Genomic DNA, 22,950 nt, shown 5'->3' on the forward strand with positions numbered 1-22,950 from the left:
TGGCGCTGGCGGGGCGCCGCGCGAAGGCGCGCGGGGCCGGGCTCCGCTCGGCGCTGCCCCGCCGCGCTGCAGCCCGGTCCCGGCGGGGCGGCGTGTGCGGCAGCGCCTGCCAGCCCCTGCCAGCCCCGGGACGATGTCGGCCAGCGGCCGAGCGGTGCTGCCCGTGCTGCTGCTGGTGCTGCTGCTCGGTGCGCCGGGGGTCGCGCGGGCGGCGGGGGAAGCCTCGTGTCGCCCGGTGCGCGCCGCCTTCCAGGTGCTGCAGCCCGGAGCCAAGTGGGTGCCCGAGAGCCCCGTGCCAGGTGAGGCCCCTCCGCTGCCCGTGGCGTCCCGGCTCGGCTAGCGGCGCTGCCCGCTGCGCCCTTCCCGGGGTCGTACAGCCCTGGGGCTGCCTCCCACCCCGGGTCGGGTCGTGCCGGGGGGCTGCGCGGGGCCCCCTCGGGGGCGAGCCGCCAGCGCGCTGCTGAGCTCCCCCGGGCGCCGTGCGGGTGCTGGCTGCGCGCCTGCCTCACCTGCGGGGCTGCTGGCAACCGTACCTTGCTCCTGCTCGGAGATGTGAGCGAAATTATTGGATTCCTAGTGTTTTTGGTGACCGGGGGCTGTCAGCATCCGCAGGGTGCGCGGACGGGGCGGGAGGGTCGCGATAGTCGCGGTGCGGAGCTGCCCGGATTGCTGCCGGGCTCGGCTCGCTGCGCAGCGGAGGGTGCCTGCCTGAGGAGCTGGGGATCGGAGGGTGCGAAGGAAGAGGTAAGAGGCAGGGGAGGTGCGGTGGGATCACCGCCAGCACTAGCTACTCTCCCTAGCCATGCAAGAGCATCCTTGCGGTCGGTGCCGCGCAGCCCCGACGTGCAGGGCGCCACTGCGGGGTGCGCCACTGCCCTCCATGGCGATGCCTCGGCTTACCTACAGCTGCTGGCTCTGCAGGGAGGGTTTAGACGTTACTCTTGGTACCCTTGTCCCTCTATCCTCGTGCCCCCTTCCCACGTTTTGGACGCTTTCCTTACTTCTCCCTTGGGAGCAGGAGCAGCATCCCGCATCATCTGTCTGCATCCTGCAGTGCCTCGGTCAGCAAGGAGGGAGGCAGCGCTGGAAATAACCTCGAGATGAGGGTTGCAGGGAGGGGATAGGGCTCTTCTTATCCTCATTAAAATGACCCTTTCTGTTGCCTGTAATCAAAGAAGTGTTTTTCCCTGCTCCTGTGGAAGCAGCGAAATGCCTGCTTTGATCCCTTGATAACCCGAGCATGGTTTTGCAGGGCGAGGCACTGGGGACGATCCCGCGGGGTTGCTGCAGGCTTTGCCGCGGGGTTGCTGGGGCTGTGCCTTCGCGTGGGTCTCCTGCTTCTCCAGCAGGGCTCAGGCTCCCCAGGAGCCCCAGCTGCTTCCCTGGTTTTTGGGAGGAGAAAGGAGCCCCCTTGCCTCGTCACAGAGCCCGTGGGTAGCTGGTTCCGTGTCCCCTTGCAGGGTGGGTGTTGCAAGTGGATGCCTCCAGCTTGTTAAGATGATAAAGTTCCCACATTTCAAATTGAAAGTGGATTTTGCATTTGCTTAAGTACGTAAACTTGATCATAATTAAAGCAATGACTGCTTGCTTATACCTTGGGTCTGGCCCGTCTTGCATGACTCTGTGTAGTAATTACACTTCAGAGCACTCACTTCTAGTAGCAGCTGCATAAATCTCACTAATAGGGGAGCATCACTCAAGAACTATTTTCCAGGCTTCAGTTTAGTGCTTTATTTCTTTCATACGTCTGTCAATTAAAAAAACTTCTGGAGTTCCCAGTCACAGATCACTGTGGAATTGATTCTGGGAACCTCTGCCTATGGATCATATTAGCCTGGACAAACTGAGCATCTGAACAACTTATTTTATTTGTGGATTTGTATCTTTTAACACAAACAGAAAAGCATGACTTCTAGTATCCGTGTATTGCATTATGAGCAGTTGTGGCTGACGGTGTAAGTCTAGGAAAGGTTGCAGAGTTGCAGCTCATGCAGGAGAAGTGTCACAGGGCTTCATTTTACTGGATCAGCGGTGTATGGGCTGGGGGGGACGTCAGCACAGTGCTCTCATAGGGGAGCCCAGCTGTGTCAGCTTCATACTCCTAATTTAAGAAAGAAAAAGCAAGGGAAGTGTCGTGCTGTTTCACGACTGGTACTAATGCTGCGGGAGAAATGCTAGCTGGAGGCGTGCATTAGGCAACGAGCAGGGACTTGGTCTCCTCTGGTACCATAGCCAGCAGTCCAGGTTTTTGCAGCTCCGGACCACGCTTTGGCACGCCTGCATGGTGGCAGGGAGCAGCAGGACCAATGTCTGTCAGCTGCGGCTGGCTCCTCGGAGGGGTGGGAGGATGTATTTCATGCCAGCAGCTCAGCTCAAGCTCCGTGAGATGTCTTGTGCTGGAGGGCAGCGAAGGCAGGGTGACGGGAGAGTGCTTTTTATAGGCTTTTCTGCAGTTGAGACTTAATGCCAGCCCATGAGCCAGCGTGTGGTTCTGCGCTGGGGTAGCTGCCTTGGCTGTTCACACTCAATAATAGCTAAATTCTCTTTTCTTACGCTGCCTGTTTTTGTTTTCTTCCTTTTTTTTTTTTTTTTTTTTCTGCATAACTTCTCATGTAGAAATAATAACTTGAATTTTCATTTTTCCTGGTCTGTTTCTCTCGTGTTTGCTGTTCAGATTGCTTTGTGTTCCTGATGACACTGGATAACCAGACTGGTGCAAGTGGCTTACTTGCTCCCTTAAGAGGATAATGTCCCATGCATGCTATGTGTGCAGAGCCCTTTCTTCTTTCTTTTTCCTTCTTTTTGGCAGTTGTTTTGTGCCAAGGTATTTTTCAATCTGAAAAACACAAATCCCAGCTCTCCCTGTTGGCTGCAGCGTACCTTTGCTTCTGAGCTGCCTCCCTTTGTACTCCTCCATTCTGCTTTTCCGGAGTGGGACTAATGGTCCTCCTCCCCACGCAGCCTTTCTGTTCAGCTTAGCATGGTAGTTTAAGATCTTAGTTTACTAGATAATTGAGTTTTCTGTTCCTAATTATTTCAGGCCTGCAAGTTGCTCTCTTGATAGTTAAGAGAGCAGGAGCAGAACCCTAAAATTTAGTAACTTCCTCAGGCAGTGATTTTATAGTGAGATCATTATTATTATTATTATTTTTTCCAGGGGCTAATTATAACATCCTGAATAGTGTTCTTCAGAGCCTTTGGAATGGCTGTAGCATGTGTGCTTGTGATTGTAATAAATGTGGATGGTGAGTGGCTATCCACCAATTAACGCCGTGTTTTTGAGGAGCGTTGTAGATACGTTTTTACATCTCTTGGGAGGAAACTCTTGCATGGCGAAAGCTCTCTCTTTTCTTTATAACTTCTTTTAAATGATGCGCTGTTACAGAGCGGTTATATTTGCGTGGCACTTTTCTGGCCAACTTTGCAAGGCTTCAGAAAGAATCCAGTCATGAAAGGCAAGATGGAGCAGAAGATCAAGGATAATCAAGTAGTAATAAATATCCCATGTAGTGCCCATACTGTTCCAACTTTAATCACTTATTGAGCAAGGTTGTTTTATAATTTATATCTCTTTAATTAGGTTTTAAAAAGATCAGCACTTAACCTGGCTTCTGAACAGCCACATTTCCTTCCCTGCTCAATGGTGAGCATTAAAAACAAGTGACAGATGCTTGATTACAAAGTGGCATAACTTAAAAGAAAGTTTTTAACAATAATTAACAAGGTCTTGAAACAGCTGGGGGAAAACCCACTGTATTTAAAGATTGAATCGCTACTTTCACCTGTTAAAACATGCTGCTGGCTGTGAAACAGTCAGGGAAAGAAAGCTAGCAGAAAGCAGCAGCTTTCCTATGGGCAGTGTGAACAAAGGGGTGGGACGAAGCCCTCCGATGTTTCCAGCCCGCAGAACATGAGCGGCAGCACCCTCCTGTCGCGTGGGCAGCCTGCAGTAACGTAACGTTAACCAGGGACATGTTCTTATTTTGGCAATGCCTGGGGTATGTTTTGTGGGAATGTTGATCTGATTTAAGCTTCTGTTGGATCCGGTAGGCTCGTGTGCCCCAGGGAAGTGCGTGGCTTGTCTGCTGGTATCCGGTGACAGAGCTGGAGCTATCCCAGGCTGCTTAAGATCAAAATACAATCCCTCAGCCTTGCTAAGGAGCTCGAAGCTGCCTGTGGATGATCTCTGTGCTTTTTCTGACATGTAATTCACTGAAATTATTTTTCACTTCTGCTGCACTAACCACCTATCTGTGGGAATAATTTGACTTTGGTCTGCAGTTTAATGCCTGAAATTCACCGCTACCCATTCCTTGGCTACAACTCCCCACCCCAAACGGAGGGGGAAGATTCAGGGTGCTCCCGAAATGACTGCCACGGTGGAGACATTAGTTCTGTCAGCTAGGAACGTATGCAAAATTACCGGAGCACTTACACTGCTGCTCCCCAAGATGGCATAAATGGTACGGTGCTGTAACGGTGCCTCGTGTCCGCGCGGTGCCCGTGGAAGGGGCCGCATCCTGCTCCTCTCGCCCACGGCAGCTGTATTTCAGGGGCTTGGGCTCCTGGGCGTAGCGTTGCCTCAGTGTCACTGGGCTTGCGAAGACTGGTACGTGGGCGTCCAAATGCAATTTGTTAAGTGTTGGAGTAAGTTGTTGAGGCGTTTTCTTTCCAAAAATGAAATTGTAATGATCTATAGCAAACAGAGGAGGTCATTTGCAAGGGCTGAGTCTGGAATTACAAGGTGTAATGGCTTGAAACTTAAAGAAAAAGGGGTGTGTGTAGGTTGGGAGATAAAAACAATCTTAACAGTAAGGGCCATTAAGCAGTGGAATGAGCTTAGCTATCGCAAGTCAGAGCTATCACGGGAGGTGTTTGAGTTAGATAAAGTGCTGGAGGGGGCGGATTGCGAGGCAGGGGTAGGATTTGATGACTCGCAGGATCTTTTCCATCGCCTTTATGGAGCCAGAAACGTGGGGCAGTTTAATTCATCCCAGAGTCTGATTCTCGAGCTTGCAGTAAGCTTCCAGGTGTCAGAGGCTCCGCGTGGGCCCCAGTGCTGTTTCAGGAGCATGCGGGGTCTCTCAGCTCCAGCGGGTGGGATGTGGGGCCTGGGGCTCTTGGGTGGTGCAGCAGCACAAGGGCAGAAAAGTCTCCTCCAAGCAGCAGCGTGAATGAAACCCAAGCTTACCTGGGGTCAAAAAGCACCGTTCCCATTCCACTGATGTCTCAGCTGGGGTCAGAGGCTGTGCTGGTGGCTCCTGGGCATCAGAGGTTCCCATCCTTACCGCTGGGACTTAAAAATGGGGCTGTTGGTCTGCTCGGTGTCTGGGAAAGCCGTGTACAGGAACAGGTGGTAGATGGAGCCTGGCCTTCTTCTTGGGCCTTCTGTAGCCGTGCTTTGCACCAAAAGGGACCTTGTCCCTCGTGGCTAATAAGAGCCTGTCCTGCCTGTATTGACCCGTTGCTTTTACTGTGACGTTTCTGGTCATTGGTGTTAGTTGGCTATCTCTGTAAAACGTTTTAAGCTGTCAGAGTTAATTCCTGGGCTCTTTCCTCCTCCTCCATGATTGCTCTGCTACAGCATGTGTCTTTTTACTTACTTCACAAAAATAAAAATCCATTTAAGGGGAGAAATTGGCTTAATTGCTAAAAAGAAGGATGGGAGATGAGTAGGTGACCTTGCTGCTTCCTATCCCTGGCTCTCGCTTGCACAGATCTCTTAATTGCCAACTCTGATTTTCTATATTGGTATTTCCATTAATCATGGAAAGCTTTTTTTAAAAAAATTTGAAATGTGTCCTAATATAATAAATGTAGGAGGAAATAAGCTTTGTATTAACAAGAAATTCATGACTGTATTGTAGTGTTAAAGGAACCGTGCTAAGCCTTTTTGCGGTGTAAATTAACTCAGATTTGGTTTTTAAAATACCTCTTTAACTTGCTGTTGTATAACCACTTTCATTTATGCGGTGTCTTGCTGCCACATGATTTTATGGGCTCTGTTATTTTTTTTCAGTGTGGGAAATACCTGTCACCATGCTCCTTTTGAGCAGGTTAGCTCGAACCGATGAGACTTGCTCTCAGGATGTCTGCAGCACTGTCTCTGTGCAAGGGCTTTATCAAGAAATTCATGCTGTGTGCCCCATTCTGCGGAAGGGGAAACTGAGGCAGCGGTAGGGATGGTGTTGAGGCTCCCAGTGTGGTTACAGCATCCTTCTGCCCCTTGGCCATGCGCTGTTTTGCGGCAGCTGCAGGACTTGTGCTGGTCCTTGTAAGCTCCTTTCCACATGTGAAATGCGTGTTCCAGGTGAAGAGTTTTGTGTGTTTTTTCCTTTTTTTTTTTTTTCCTCTCCCCAACTAGACTGTGTTACAGGGAGGAAAGGGGGCTAGGGGGAGGAGGGTTTCTGCTGTGAGCCCTGACAGCTGTTTTCCCCTTAGCACTGTGCATGACTCTTCTTCAGGAGGTACACGATTGAACTGACATTAATATTAATCCTGTTCTTCTAAAGTACACTTAGAAATGTGACTTTTGACACTTTGTAGTAATTAGAGAGAATGTGGTAAAAGACTCTTAAGGTAGGAAGGAGAAGGAAACCTGGAAGGATGCATAATCCTCCCAGAGCAAAGACGTAAATTGCTGAACTTGCTCAACTGCCTTCTGTTAAGGAAGAAAGTCTGTAGCGATGGGGAGGACAGAGAAGGAGCTGAGGCGTGCATGGAGCATTCAGCCCCATCTAGGCTGTCTGTCACTTGGTTTGGGGATGGTTTCCTAATCCCATTTTTGGGCAGTGCTGAGCCTAATGGGGAGCTGCTCTGATATGCCTGGAGCATGCTACAATTTAGGTGGCAATGACTGTGAAATGAAAGGTTCTTGCTGCTATCTGGCCCTAGATAGTTGTGTCTTGGTGTTTTAATGGTGTTGTTGCTTACTGTCTGGCTTTATAATAGCATCATCAAATTAAATGTGTTTTGCACAATGAGGGCGATTTGCTCTGATATGTGCTTGCTGCCCTGTTTGTGTTTGCAGGACCACAGTTTACTACTGAAAGTTGATTGAGAACATTACTTTTTGTCGCTGTTCTTACAGCTCACCTGCTTCACCTTCTCTTGGTGTCTGAACCAAAAGGATGTTTTTTTTTTTTTTTTTTTTTTTCCCTAGATGTTATTTATGACCTATTAAGCAGCAACTCTTCTTGAAATGTAAGCTAATCTTTCTTCCTACTTCCAGGAGTTACAGCTTTGGGAAGGCTTTTGGGAATGTCAAAAACCAAGGGTTAACACTGCTGACCAGTGCTTTGAAGCACAGCTTGAGATGCAAGAGCAAGCAAAGGTCCTCTTGCTCTTGTTCAGTGCTGGTTGCTGGGCAGAGGAGCTGCCCATATGGCCGTGCAGTTGCACATCTGCCTGTTGCAGGGCTCAGCGTGTGCCTCGGGGTCTGTCCCTCTGCACTGGGACTGGGAAAAGTGAAGCGGTGAGCCTTGGGCTTTGCCTTTCGCAGTGGAGGAAGGATTGGACGGGGAAACTGGAGAGAGGACTCAGCTGCATACACCTTAAAAGTCTGTACTAAAAAAAGCAAAGCAAATCATTGTTCTTGTGGCTCCCTATTGTTACTAGTAGTGCTGTGCATGCAAAATGATTGAGATCACAGGGAAATAATACAGTTACTTGTCTAAAGCTAGTTGTTAAAGTCTCTGTGCAAATTACAAGCATAGTCTGTATGTTGGGCTATACGTGTTGCTCTGTTCATTGTAATCCACAGCTTCAAACCCTGGTCCCTTTTTCCATCTACCACACCATCTCTTTTGGCTGCCTGCAGCCCCTTACCAATGCACTACCAGGCACATGGGAGGTGGCAGGGTGATGCTCTGTATCGCTCGGCTCAGCACCAGCACATCTGTGGATGGAGTGCATGGGAGCTAAAGCAAGCATTGCGTTGGCATGCATGTGTAACAAGCTCTCGGGGGCTATTGCTCAGCAATCCTGGCTCTCCCTTCTCAGTCCTCTCCTTTGGCTGAGCTGCTTGCTCGGGACAAATTCCAGAAATGTCATAAATTTGCCCAAACAGTAATTGCAATGATACCAATGCATGGAGTAGGCTTCCATTATGCTTGCAGCAATTCTACCTCCTCATACAAGTTTTCTACTCCTGTTTTTGTCTCTAGGATCAGATCTGCAAGTATGTATCCCAAAGGGCTTCACATGCTGCTCAAGGAAGATGGAAGAGAAGTACCAGGCAGCAGCCCGTCTGAACATGGAGCAGCTCCTGCAGTCTGCCAGCATGGAGCTGAAATTCCTTGTCATCCAGAATGCTGCCATCTTCCAAGGTGAGTGCTGGGCATGCAGAAGGAGAAGGCAGTTCTGCTCCTCTTCCACTTGGCAATCAGAAGCCCAAGTGGCTGAAAGTCTTCCCTTCATTTTTATTTTTTGTATATATATTATGTAGACTTGTATGTTTAAAAAAACAAACAAAACCTCTTTCTCATCTTCAGGAATGATTGTCCTTTCTCATCTTATAAGAAAAGACAGATTTGTGTTTTGGTTATGTGCTGCCTGAGGTTTGTTCCAGTGTCCTTCTTGCCTGTGCCTGCTTGGATCCCCAGGCATGTGGCTGAGCACTAGCCCAGAGCCACAGCTACCACCTGTGAAAACCTTTGCTCTTGGTTATAGTCCACTGACTTACTGGGAGCATGTCCTATGCTCCTCTTCCACCTTCCCAAGGTTTGTGCATGCTGCCTGTTTCCTCTGTCCTGTATCCTTAACCACATCCTCCAGGCAGAGGTAAAAGCACTCAAAGTGTGGGTTTGGAGCACTTTCACCATGAGAGGGGTGTTTGGGTTCTCTCTCTGCTAGGGGCTGCTCTAGGAGGGCAGTGGCAGACTGTCCTGTGTGGGTATACCCACCCTCTTCCCCTCTGAAAAGACAAAGCTGTGGCATAGGCTTTGCTGCATGTGAAAGAGCTTGCCTTTATCGATAAATAATACACCTGTTTTGGTGTATGGCAGCTCTACAGAGCTTGTCCTGAATATTCCCGTAGTTGAAACAGCAAGTGTAATACTAAAGACCAAGCTACTTCATGTGCAAACTTAATAAATGGAAACACACTTCTACAAGAATTAAACAATCTGCACAAGTACCATCTTGTGGGATTCTGGCAGTTGCAGATTCTACCATGCTGCAGTAATGTCATCTGGGTGTAACCCCAGTGTAATGCCTGGTAAGCATCTAAGCTTTGTGTATTTTTCAATTGGTCTCTGCCACAAAACAAAAATTGGTTATTTCATGTGAAGGGGAAGAGATTGCCATGGTCACAAGTGTGGTTTGTTGTGTTTGACATTGGCTGTTTAAGCACTTGGTAACCTCATGCCATGTTATATAGTAGCACCTCTCTTCTAACAATTAGGTGATGTATTGTCTTTTTAGCAAAACCGACCTTTAAGAAATATTTTCTATTCAGGCTACATGCCAGTTTGTATTACTTAAATCTGTAATCATTTTTATGGCCTTTACGCAAGCAAAACTTATTCCACCCATGGTTAATGTGCAGTAAAATGATTGCTTGTTTGCTGAGTGCTCTCCTATTGGGATTCCATCACTCTATATTAATAGCATTTTTGCCTATATTTAAAAAAAAAAAAAGGCACAAGCAATCAAGTGTTTTTTCCTTCATGCTGATATTTTGTAGGATAGTCTGACTTATTTTTATTCATACCTCACTAACAGCAAGACCCAAAGCCTGCTGAAGTCTGTGGGATCATGGCAAAGCTCTGTTCTGGTCCACGACTGACTGGTGCAGTCTGTTGTGTTGTGTTTCTTTCAACATAAGATGAAAAAAATTGCTGAGGAGGTAACAGCATTTTTTTTCAGTTCTTCCTAATGCAGTGACTATTAAATTTCAATTCTGCTAAACAGAATGGGGTAAAACTAATGAGAGATTGGTTTCCTAGGCACTGGAAATGTAGACTAGTTTCAGAAATAGGGAGGAAGTTGTCTGGAATAGAAAGCTTCTACCTCCTCCCCTACCATTTGACATACATTGCAATTTTTGAGGCTTTTATGGTGTATAAGAATGATACTCTGTGCTATATAGGTTATGCTGTTGCTCTGAACTTTCTGCTTCTTTTTAAGAGAGTTGAATCCCTTGCTCTGACTTTTGTTATTATTTACTGTGATTCCTGGCCATGAAAGCCCTGTCCCTGTGCAGGGGCTTTGGAGCTGATGTTAATCTGAAAAGCCTTGTTTTGCTGAATTGCCATTCTTCTTGGTGGGGCTGGGGAAAAGCATTTAATTGAAGAATTTCTGACTGCTTCTGCTAACAAGAAGATCATGGCTAATAAAAATACATTTTGCAATTCCATTGTGGAAGAAGAATTTTTAACTGTAGCCCTTGTGCTCACTTCAATCACATCATACCAAATGTTTTGGATTTGGAAAGGGACGTTTCATTAGGCTCTTACAATTGAGTAATTTTGTCTTTTAAATGTAGAGGCTTGAAGTCTATAGAATGCTTTCTTGTTTTATAGGTGAATCTTTTGCTGCTTGTTTGTACTTTGACAGCTGTGCCAGAGGCGGTTTCAGCTTTAGAATATTCTGGACCCAATGTATGGCAGTCAGATTTCATGTTTCTTGGCACTGCTCATGGCATGGGATGGGTCTTAGGACATTGCTAAGGGACCTGGCAATGCGGTAGGAGGTGACAGGAGACTTCTGCCCATGTGCTCTTTGCTTTCTCCCCCTTTGCCAAGGTGGGTGTCAAGAACGCCTGGTTGCAGGTTAGAAAACGTCCTTTTGTACTTGCCCAGCAGGGGTTGCATGATGTCTTGGACTGTGCAGAACTGTTTTCTGCAATGGGGGGGATGCTGGAGCAATCAGGAAAGAGGCATTTGTGAGCCCCTGGGGCCCTCAAGCATCTCCTGTGCGTCTCGCTCCCAGGTGGTGGCTCTGCTTGACATTTGGGACAGACCTGTGCATGTCCTGTGACTTCAGGATTGGGGATGCATCCCAAAGAATGGGATAGCTCAAAGCCGTGCCACCTCTCCTGGCTGTGCTCTGGCGGGCAGAAAGCTCTTGGCGTGTCCTGTGGAGCGTCGGACCCCCAGCGTCTGCGGGGTATTGTCCTGCACTGAGGATAGGCAATTGCACCGCTACCTAGAGCAGAGTAATATGTTGGTATGGAAACCTATCCCAGCCACTCATATTAAAAACACAAACGTAAAACCCTTCAGAGTTCATTTTAATATTTTTAGCCTTGTATCTAAAGGGACTGGTAGTCTGACAAACAAAATCTCACCCAGATGTTATTATTTTGCACTAAATTTAATTTCTTCCTGCTGGAGCTAGAGCTGCATCTCTGTTGATAAAGATCAAGGGAAATTGTCTGGCATTTACTGAAAATCTCATCCAGGCCTATCTGTTACAATGTTCACTTAGCAAAGTTTATTAGATTATTATTTTTAGACCCTTGGGCTTCCTCTTTATTGCAGTTAGGAAGGAAAAAATCCCAACAAAAAACGATTCCTTCGCTAAATTTAAATGGTACAATTAGCACTTGGTCTTATCTTACAGGCATTTTTTAAAATTATGAAAATGATTTACGTAGTGATTTAATCCTTTGGAAACTTGCTGAGTTTGACGGTGTTAAAATTGATTGTAGCTGCCTTGACTGCAGTTAAATCTTACTCCAGGATTTCTCTGTGGGCAGGTTTTTTTCTTGCCTTCATGCAGAGTAACCATGCTGCTCTTTGCATGTGTGCATGCTTTCCAGCTCAGGGTCTCAGCTGATGGCAGCTACAGCTGAACTGCATCAGCTCAGAACTTGCTCTTATCACTTCCCGAAAGTGACATTTAGTGTTGCTCTGGGGTTCTCATCCTGACTAATTAGGGAGTCGATGCTACAAACTTGCTGTAGCAAACAGTGAGAGCTGTGCCACAATATTATTTTCTCCCGCATCCTCTGACTTTATATCTTGGCTTTTTGGTGAGGAGGGATTTATGGCTCTGCCACCGTTTTATGATTAAAATGACAAAAAAGCCCTAAATACTACTGACCTAAGTTTGGGAATTTTCTTTTGAGTGGTCACTTGAATTCTCATCCTGCATCTTGACACTAGTGCACTATAGTTAACAGAAAATTAAAGCTGTATTAGCTGCTCAAATGCGGCATTCGTCATACACTCCTCCTAGCTCATTGTCCAAGGGGAAAAAGTACTCTTCAAAGAAGGTAAAGAATGCAGCACTATTAAGCACAGAAGGACTCCCTAGGGAAGAGGAGCATCTGCACCCCTTGCTTTGTGTAGGACTTGCTGGTAATCTTCCCCATCCAGTAAGCGTGACACACAGCAGTTAGCGCTCCTATTTCTAGGGACTGCTTCTGTGGGAGTAATGCAGTGTGCTCATGGGGAACGTTGCTTTCATTATTTTAAATGATTGCTTAAATAAGCTACCAGCAGGATCTCATGTTGTCCTTCTGCAGCCTTTTCTGTCGGTGCTAGTCAAATACCGGAGCGGCCTGTCTGCATGGTGCAAACTCTGGGTTGTCAGAGCATGTTGGTGCCTGCTCTGCCATCTCCTTACAGTGAACGTGAGGTTGCTGGAGCCAGCAGGGTAGCGGTGGTGTAAATCCTGGCATACCCCACATGCCTGTTTCTGACTCTGAAACTCGCTTCCCCGCTGCTTGTGTGGGTGCAGGGCTTGCTTCCACCCCCTTCTGAAGTAGCTCCTGTGGGGCAGCATGTGGCAGCTCCCAGCTCTGTGCCGTGGGGCTGCAGAGCTGCTGGGGCAGTGTGAGGCACCTGGGATCGTGGGGGTGTGATTACCTGGGCTGGAAATTGGCCAGGATGCTGTGGCTGAATCCCCCTTGATGAAAGATTGCAGTCTTAAGACTTTCTCTGTTCCCTATCAAAGATGATGGTATGTAACCCTCTGAAAATGGGAACTGGAATCCAAACAGAGCTTTGTTGGATACCAAGGAGAGCTTGCAGGGGCTACGGAGATTTGAGGGGCTTTTGGGATGCCCGTTGCAGAGTAGTTTCTAGGAAGACCGCTCAAATCAGTATGGGTAAACCTTCCTGTATTTGTATGGTCTTCTCTTATTCATAGGAGAATCTTTTTTTTTTTTTTTTTTCTACTCTGGAGCAGAGCCCTCAGTGGTTCTGGCAGAGCAGCTGGTGTGAGGAGGACTTCGATTCATCTCCCCTCTTGTGCTGCAGGAGGATAAAGGCAGAGCTGTAATTCTTAGTCCTACCAGGCAGCTCTGAAGGCTGTAAATCCTCCATTAGGCATAAATGCAGCCATTTTGGTTATTTATAGTTATTTACACTGTCCATTCATATCTGTCAGGAATGAAGGCAATTCTGACATTGCAAGCTTCTATCAGGTTATCTTTAATCAGTTTAGAGGCACCTAAACCACAAATATATCAAATAGCCAATCCTAATGTCGGAGTTTTCTAAAGTATGACTGAATTATTTATTTTGTTATGATGAAAATGTCTGGGCTTTATTGGGTTTTCTTTGAAGAACTTGATTCTGCTTGAAGTCTGGAAGATAAAAGATCAGCGATTGTCTCTCCAAGTTTCTTATTCCGAATCCTTCAAGGCTTTTCATTTTTCACAAGCTGCTGTTACTACTTTAGAGTCAAGGTGAGGGAGTTGAGATTTCTTTTATTCTATTAAAGAGGTTTAAGTATATAACAACTTTTATCTTTACTAATTATGCCTTGTACTTGTAAATCCAGGATGTGTGCAGCATCAATTAGGTGAGAAGAGACCGGCTGTGTGGTGGGAGTTATGGCACGTTAATCGCCTGGAAAGGTCCACTGGTACCACTGCTGCTGAGCAGAGCTTTTGTCTTATTTGGAATGGTTTAACAAAAGTAAAAAAGATTCATAGTCAAATGTGATGTTAGTGGGTGGTCAGCTCAATAGCTGCAGGTGTGTTGTGAAAAGTGTCTGTGAAAATGCTAACTTTTGCTTGTGGGCCTGTAAAACAGTAAGCTGACATTTTAGAGTGGACTTGAATGCATCTTTGTGAGAGAATATTAAAACTATAATTGGACTTGGAGTCAATAAGCATTACAAACAGATCTCTGTACCACATGATAATTCCTGTTCCTTTTCAATCCTCTGCAAACTGAAGTCTCTGCATCCTGCTTTGCATCTCCACTGTAGCGTTTCTACTCTTTGAAAAATCTCTTGATTTGTTGTTCAGTGTTTAAAAAAATACATTTGTTAACGTTTATTCAAAATAGGAATAGTCTCACTGCGTCAGTTCAGGACAATATTGTGCCATTGGCAGCGGTTCCTGCCAGATGCTTTGGAAGCCCAGAGTTTGTAGTGGAAAACTATGGTGATATGTTTCCCTGGCTGATAAGTGTTCTAAACTGATGATTGCAGGTAGGTGGAAAGAGGAAAGAGCTGTCTGCATAATGAGATCTCCAGTTGTCAGTGTTGGTCTATGAAGATAATGTTTCCTTTCAAATAACCAGAACTTATTGTTCATAAATCACAGTTAATCTGTTTATTACACTAGCATACGAAGCTAGAAGTCTGAAGTGTGCTATAATGCTTAGCTTTAGGAGCAGAGCAGTAATAGTAACAGCAGTTTCAAATGATTTGAAATTAGGAGATCAGCAAAATGCAGAAGTTTGTGGAGGCTCTGGGCATTAAAAATGACTGCTGAGGATTGATGAGTTTCTTTAACAAATTGTAAAATCCATCATCCAGGAGTTAGGGCATGAAACTGCCCTCCTGAGCCGCATAAACCATGGGTTTGGAAGTATTGCATGACAGCACACAGTACCGGAAAAGGAGATTTTGAGAGATGCTTGTTTTTGCCTTTTTTTTTTTTTTTTTCCTCTTGCTATCTGGAGCTAAATGCCACCATGGCATTGGCGCACAGCTTGCCGGCTCTGGGTGTGCTGGGTGGGGGTTGCTCCCATGAGGAGCTCGTTGGTGTTGGAGCCTGAGATGTGGCTGGAAGGGAGCAGCCTGTGGAGGACCTGGGCAGTTGCATGTGGTATGAGATACCTTTCCCGTGCCCTGCCTCTCTTTAATTCCCCTGCAGTTAAATACTGCTGACACTCCTCTTCTCGTCAGGGAAATGAGGCTTGGAGGTTAACGGGGGCTCTCCATAATTGCCTACGTGCTGCTTTAGCAGTTCTTGGCACTTGGTGTCTGGGCTTGGGGGTCCCCACTACAGGGTTTGTGTGGGAATTCCTGGATACCTGTGGGCCTTTATTCTGCTACTGGGGAACTGTCCTCTGCCAGCTCTGCTGCTGCTTTTCTGCTGTGTAATAGGATGGTGCTTATCTTCTTATGGAGGGGAGGCATTGCCCACCATGGGGCTGCTCCTTGGGTGGGCAGATCCTCTTTCTGTGGTGCTCTGCTTCCATAGGAGATAAGGCCCTCTTGTAAAGTGTACACCTGTAGGTTTTTTTTTTTTTTTTCTTCCCTTTCCCTAAATCAAACCTGTGCTTTGGGGTTGATGCTCTGCTCTTATGACAAACTGCAGCATGTCAGGAAACCTGCCCTCAGGGAGGGGCCCTTGCCAAGGCATAAGGAGGCATCTGGCTGGGATCTTTGCAGGAGAAACGTGGCCTTGGCTGCCAGGTGTCTGCAGTGTCCCTTGCAACTCCGCATCTGTAATTCCTTCTCTCATACGCTTCTGCGTTGTGCAGTGCTATTGTGCTACCCTGTCTCATCTGTTTCCAGACCCCTGCTGCAAAACGTGATCCTCTGTCTGTGCCACCCTGGAGGAGCGTGAGTTGTGAGATAACCAGAGAGGGCTCACATGTTCCTTTGAGCCTTCTGCTTCTACAAGGTGGGCTGTCTTCTCTAATTACATTTTGAGCTGGGAGTTCTCCTGACAGTTCAAGTACTAGCATTCTCAAAATGCTTCCTAATGATATGAAGTATTCAAATTACATCTTCAAGTGCTGTGTTACCCTTGAACGTGGTATTTGTAGAGCTGCTTGGTGCCATTGTCATCTATTCCCCTTTGTAATTCCAGTACAGAAATGGGCACACCAGTATCTTCCATGTCTTGGCCTGAAGGCATAAATAGAGGCGTTCTCCCTGCACAAAGCATTTAAAATACAAACAAGCCGGCTTGCAAACTCCGGAGAGGGAAGGGGGGAAGAAGCCTGCACCCAGCAATAAAGGCAGGGGACTGTCTCTGTAACGAGAACGTTTTGTTAGATTGTCATCTACTTTACTTTTAACGGAGCAATAAGATATAACGATAAAACGGCCAATGGCGCATTTCATCTGAGGGAAATGAACTCTTGCTGAGCCAATTAAACTGTCAATACGCTGCGGTTCCATGTTCCCTCTAGCAAAGTGGGTCACCTCAGGTGTGTTACTCACTTTGACTTTACCACTGATGTGAAATCAATTTCAGCGATTTATAATCTTTCATTTTACTATGAAAGTATATTAAGTATAATAAAGTATATTTTAAAAAAAAAAAAGAAAACCAGCAGACTGCTCAAATAGGACATATGAGAGTATGGCTACATGAGTGTATGTAGCCAGCAGTGCCCCCTGGATTACTTGGACTGTAGAAGCCCATGTAATTTTTGGAGGCACAGACAATCCGGTTTTCAAGCTCTGGACTTTATCTTCAGAAGTTCTGAAATCACAGGAGTGTTTTAGTCTAATCTTGCTCTACTCGACTCTAATAGTTTGAAATTGGCTTTATTCCTTCAGTACACAAGAGGCACACCTTTCTGTACTGTTCCCAATATCAAAGAGCAGCAAAAAACAAGTGACAGACTCATAGTAAATTCTGCTCATTAGAAAATGAAGCAGACACATGCATGAACAGCAGAGGTTTGCATCCTGGTTTGCATCCTGGGTTTGCATCCAGTTCAGACCAGTGTGTTTGGGGCAAATGTTACCTAGAAACCCCCTTCCTTCCAGTTACACTTGGAGTGGAGGTGTCTGTGCTGTGTGATGCAGCACCATTGCCCTGGGTGACCTTGTTGCTCACTGCATGGACATTGTTTCTTTCTGAGGTAGGTTTTGTTTTGGCAGCTTCCTGGATCTTCTGTTGTTTTATGGGGTGTTGGTGGATACTTGGTGTGCCTCAGAGAGGTATTGTCCCTGTGGTGGTCCTTTTCCTGCTCCACTAAGCAAGGTGTGCTGAGAGCTCTGCTTTTCTCTGGAGTGGAAGCTTTACAGGTTCATACAGCAAGGGTGACTTCTTACGTAGCATTTCAGAGATACAAGCCTGAGCAGTATGATTGACTGGCAAGTGTGGTGGTCTGAGCTGTGTTTAAAACATCTTGTTTTCCTCTTAAAATGAAATTTCAGCTTCAGATCTGTGGGTGTTGGAGGATGACCACATTGTTCTGTGCACTGAGTTGCATGGTGGAAATATAAGTGTGCAGCAGGAGTGGGCCTGTGTTTCGTCTCCCTCTAAAAATACTGCATCTTGGAGTTGCTGGAAGAGTAAGAGTCTCCAGACCCATTTTTTCATTACTCATATTTTTTAACTATGTAGAGGGTTTGGGCAGATTCCCACACAAGTCTGCTATGACCTTGAAGAAGACTGGTTGTATCAACAGGGCTGGGAATGCTCTGGCTGGGAGAAAACCCTGGGGTGTATGCATAGGAAAAGGCTTGCCTAACAAGGCTGAAGTTCTTAATTTTTAGGTTGCTAAAGTAATAGTTACTGTCTGGGTCTGTTGTGTGCTTCGTGGTAGGCTTTTTTTTTTTTTTTTTTTCTTAAAGCCAATAAGAAGATGAAACCCTTCTAGCCTTCTGATAAGCATAGGTCTAACAGGATTTTTTCCTTCACAAAGGGAAAATACTTTTGCTCACAATCTTGATGCAAAAGTCTTAATGACACTGCAGCTAATAGCAGCTTCTGTGCTACCTATGTGCTGATGTCATTGTATGGATTGAAGACTGGAGTGAAAATCAATTCCAGTTGCTCCACTATGAATTAAGGAGCTGGTTGCAGCATGCCCAAAGTGTTTTCAGCTGTTTTGCACTGTAGATCAGTTCAAAACTACAATAAACAGAGATCATTGAACTGTATAGTGAAATGACTTTTTCCTTCCCTTCCCTTTTTTGTCCTTACACTTCCCTCCACAGCTATAGTGTCTGGAATTGATGTTGGCAGGATGGCAGTGTCTTGGCATGCCCAAATCTTATGCTAAAGAGGCACAGGAAAATACTTGACGGTATAGTTCTGCAATTATCTAAATAACTTACTTTTTGTTCTGGATCTAGCAATAGTTAGACTGAGTCTGTAGCTCCTGCAGTTTGCACACCAGCTTGCATTCTCTGCATGTTTTTGGTGTGATGCTGGTTTGGGCATATTTTCGCTGTGTAACAATGGTGGGTGAGCATTGTGCTGTGAGCTGGACAGCTGGGCTTGTGTGTGGCAGTTGGTGCTGCACAGAGGATGAGTGACAACTGCCATGTGAAAGCAAATGCATTTCCATGAAGATGCACCTGTGAATCAATGCATCTTTTCTGACAGGTGAAATGTGAGAAGCACTGCATATTTAATATTAAAAAACAACAACAACCACAACAGAAAACAGAAAAAAAGATCCAAACTTGTGCTTGGGAAAAAAATCACAAGTCTGGTTAGAAAGTGAAGATTAAAAAAACAAACCTCATCTCGGAGGGAAAACAAACAGCAGTGTGGATCAATTGTAAATGAATTCTGTTGCTGATTAGCTCTTCCCAGATTTGTTATCTTTAAGTCAGAAAATCTATGATTGAGTGTCATAAAAAAGCAATTTTAAAAGCAGTAGAGAACAGTAAGGCTCCATCTAGGATTACAACTCATGACTTTGGAATTCACTTTTTTTTGAAGGAATTGGTGAGTAATAGATTGTAGTAATATAGCACATTTGTATTGGTCAAATTCCTATTATGATTGTGATGAAAAATGATGTTCCTTTTTTTAGGGAAAGGAAATCAAATAGACCTAGTAATCCATGTGAGGAGATTAGTTTTCACATTCTTTCCTCTCCTTTTAGTTTAAGCCAATCAGGTCAATGCATTCTTGTGAATCTATCTCATAAAAAAATAAAATCAAATTGCTACTGAATTTCTGAGGAATTATAGAAACGACATGCATACCTTCACTGCCTTTTAATTATAAGATTATTTCAGTCTGCCTCCATCTCCTGTGATGGTGGTCTATCAACTGTTCTTAAATATTGCCTCATAAATTCCAAATACTACTACAAATGGAAGAAAACACTATGCCACAGATCATGGCAGGGTAAGAATTACCATTTCTGCCATCAGATTCTTCACTGGCTAATTTAGGTGCTCAGCTTCCCTCTGGATGAGGCTTTTAAGATTATTTATGCCATTGTTTGTCAAGGGAGTGCTTGGTCTCTGATGTCCGGCTGCACAGCTGGGATTGACCTTCTTATGAAGCCTTTGGGAATTATTATGTACTTAGTGAGAACTAGATGGAGGTCTTTGAGATGGCCTGAGCAGGATTTTTATTTGTGGTGTAATGCGTTGCTTCCCTCAGCTCCACAGAAGAGGGGCTAGGGCGTATAGCTTGTGAATGGTCCTGCAGTTGAGCATCTTATGTAGATAATACTTTTTTAAAAAAAGAATTTTCTAAAGAAACAAATGACCAGGAAAATACTGGATCTCTTGCATGATACTTTTTATAAATCTTTGTTGTAAAGACGAGTTGGCTCCCACTTTTAGTGCATCAGTAAGAAATGTTGAAGATGTGTGCTATCTCTTTTTCCTCTGAGAGGCCAGCAAGAACCCAGTGCTGGGTGGTGGCCTTCTGCTGAACGTCCTGTGGAGAGCATGGTGATAAACCAAAACCACTGCCATGGATGATGTGTTTAAAATGAACAATACCTGTGGGCGTGAATGATGGCTGTCTGCAGGATTAGACAGTGAGCTGATCTGAGGTGAGTTTAGGAGACAGGATGGTTATACTAGCCTGTGGTCCTGCAGAATGGTGGTGTGGCTGCTTGGTGACTGGGGTGCGCTTTGCCTTCTGTAGAAACCAGGGGAACAGCAGGATGAGGACAGCTGGCATCCAGGCTGGAGGGGTGTTGCTGTGGTACATGCTGGTGACTGAATGCTGGGGGGCTTTGCAGGCCTTTGGTGCCTATATGAACAGCTCAGGAACCCTGCTTTGTCGTAGGTTCACATCTGCCCAGCTGTGCTGCATTCCTATGGCAGCTCCTCGCTGGGGCCGGAACTTAAAATGGTGCTGAGATGTATCCCTTGTGCATTGACTGGCAGCCGGGGGAAAGCACATAATGCAGTGACCAGGAGGTCACAGCTTATTGCAAGTCGCGTGATGTGGTGTTGTAATAAATTAAGAAAGTGCCTGCATTTAAATGGATAGGCTTGAGGGGGGAGGGTCTGCTTTGTAGAGTACTAGTGCTCATGTAGCCTTCATTGTCCTTGGGAATGAGCTGTAAAGGTTAAAGGCAGGTTTCCATACAGAGTAGCTTTCCTCATCTGCTGTTCAGAAGGGCAAGGAGGCCCAGATGTTTGCAGAGAGGTGGCACTTGTGGGCTGGGATTTGCAGCAGCTTTAAAGCTGGGGGTGATAAGCAAGCTGCTTTTTTCCACTCTTGTGTTGTTTGTAGGCTATTTGTTTAGATAATGGCCTGAAAATGATATTAGTAACCCTGTATGTCATGTTCTGCTAGCAGCAAAGAACAAGCAGTGCATTTGACATTTTGGGGAAAGGGTTCGCTTTTTAAGAAATGTGGTTCAGAACCTACTTCTTGAACTAATGGACAGTATAAGATTATTTTTACTAGGCTGCATAGATTCTTGCCTTGAAGGTGCACTGCAAAGTGCATTGCATTGCAAGTATTAAATGAAAGCAAACACTTCACATCAGATGAGAAGGCAGTCTTTGAATTGGTGAGAGGTTGAAAGCCATTTATTTCTCTACCTTGTGATGCTTCACTGGCATAAGCATGAAAAATAATTAGACTCACTGGTAAGTAAATATTTGATCCTGAAACGCATCTTGAAGTTACAGAGCTGACAGAAAGTAACCTCTTCAGATGCACATTGATCCTCCTAGATTCGTCTCACACCAACAGCTAGATCGCAAAATTGGATTCAGAAAACTACATTAGAAGAACTTTACTGAGGTTGAAAAAGTTTATGAAGGTTGTGAGCAAACCAAGCAATCTGTGCAACCTCAATTTATTTCTGTCCTGTGCTTTAGAATACAGCCTTTAATTATAGGATAATATGTATTTTCCCACAAGCTTTCTTCCCTTGTGTAAGGGCACTGAACAAACATTGCCTGTTAATGAGTTACTTTTTCTCCTTGCTGTTTGATGCCTTGCTCTTAATATTTTCAAATAATGCTGAAGGACAGAATTCTTTAAATTTTCAATTGTGTAGGAATATTTTCCGTTAATTTTGTGCTATTTCATGATGTTCAACACTGAGTAGCAGTATGTTTGTTCCACAGATGGAAAAACTGAAATTCTGAAAGAGCCTAGTAAAGATGCTGCATTCACCACCGTGTAGCGATACGCATTCAAGATGTCGGTCTTGGCTCTGGGTACAGCTTCCTTCTCTCATGCTGGCTTTGTGCAGTCCAAACCTTCCAACTTCTGGAGCTGGCAAGGCAAGGATCTGGAGGAGCTGTGCCCAACTTCCAAATACTTCAACTTTTCTGAAGTTAGCAAAAAGGAATAGTAATGCACAAAAATCCAGGCCCTCTTTTAAAAAGCAGGATATTTCAAAGTTGAAAACAATCTCAAACTTTCTTTCACACTCCCCCCAAAGCACAAGCGAATTGAATTTAGATACATTCGTTTGAGATACAGGGGGAAAAAAAACACAACAAAAAACACAACCTCAACCATGTCCCCTAAACTATGACAGAAAAGTTCATGTTTACAGACTCTCATAAAATCCTGTCAAAATTCAAGTTTGGTTTCTAAGCTTGGGAAATGCTTCAGCTAATTAAAGAAAAGGTCACCAGGATTTTGTACTGTGGGCAAAAGAAAAGAAATCTTCTCTGCCTTGTTCTTGGAAGCAGCTGAACCATTTTGGCTGAAATTAAAATTTGCCTGAGGCAGACAAGTTGCACAAAGTTGCAGTGGTTAGAGCTTGGAAAAATTATAGGTAAGTAGAAACAGGGTCTAAAGATCAGAAGCATTAGGCAACTGTAATATGTAGGGCTACCAGCTCTGCGTATAATCAGTTATAATATTTAATCTAAATGTCTGTTGCGGAAAGCTATTGCACTATTCTGTAGTGTGATCATTAATTCAGAGATTTGGAGGAGACTCAAAAGTTGTAGTTAAAGTAAATTTGCTTGCAGAATGTTGGATGGCTTTTTATCCTCTGTATATATAGTGTTAGGAACATGTTGGTTCCTAACAGCTAGTTCTGTGTAAGCAATATCCACTGTGTTCATGCAAACCTTCTCAGGTGTCCATATAGCTGTTTGCCTTCCTGTAATCAGTCTGGGTAATAGACATGTAACAAATCTCGCTCAGAAAGAAATCTTTCAAAAGTCTGAATTTATTACTTGTTTGCTGACGCAAACTCATAATCCAAATTTTTTGTTCTGCTTATAGAAACTGTTATGCCTTTTTATTCATGTTACACTGACTCTTGCAGCATTGCTAAGTAAATTAAAGCATGTGTGGATATTCTTGCATGGAAGGCATTTCCATACTAGTTTTTAAACTCTTTGGGGACTAAGCCAGCCAGAGAACTTATTTTTTTAGTTAAGAGATCACCTGTTCAAGGACTTGACTCTAAACACTATGAATCTGCCAAAAACATTCCAAACTACTTAATGTGTTTGGAGGAGAGGGAGAGAAATGGAACAAGAAAGCAAAGGAAGAGATGATGTGATTCCATGTGTAACAAGAGCTGAGCCTGTGTCTGGTCTCAGGAGCTGCAGGGAGGATGCTGCAATAGCCTGAGTTGAGCTCAATGCCGCTGTCCTGTGGATGAA

General features: G+C 45.1%; 1 protein-coding gene across 2 annotated transcripts in view; it reads left to right on the forward strand.

Moving 5' to 3' along the window:
* Positions 1 to 6: 6 nt before the first annotated feature.
* GPC3 (glypican 3) overlaps positions 7 to 22,950 on the forward strand; it is a 145,465-nt gene continuing 122,521 nt past the window's right edge. For both annotated transcript variants that reach the window (XM_035325485.1, XM_035325486.1), the window contains exons 1-2: positions 7 to 299; positions 8,166 to 8,327. In XM_035325485.1, the coding sequence (XP_035181376.1) occupies positions 134 to 299; positions 8,166 to 8,327 (328 nt within the window). In that variant the 5' untranslated portion in view covers positions 7 to 133. The remainder of the gene's footprint in view (positions 300 to 8,165; positions 8,328 to 22,950) is intronic.

The sequence above is a fragment of the Oxyura jamaicensis genome, chromosome 4, assembly GCF_011077185.1.
Source record: "Oxyura jamaicensis isolate SHBP4307 breed ruddy duck chromosome 4, BPBGC_Ojam_1.0, whole genome shotgun sequence".
NCBI lineage: Eukaryota > Metazoa > Chordata > Aves > Anseriformes > Anatidae > Oxyura > Oxyura jamaicensis.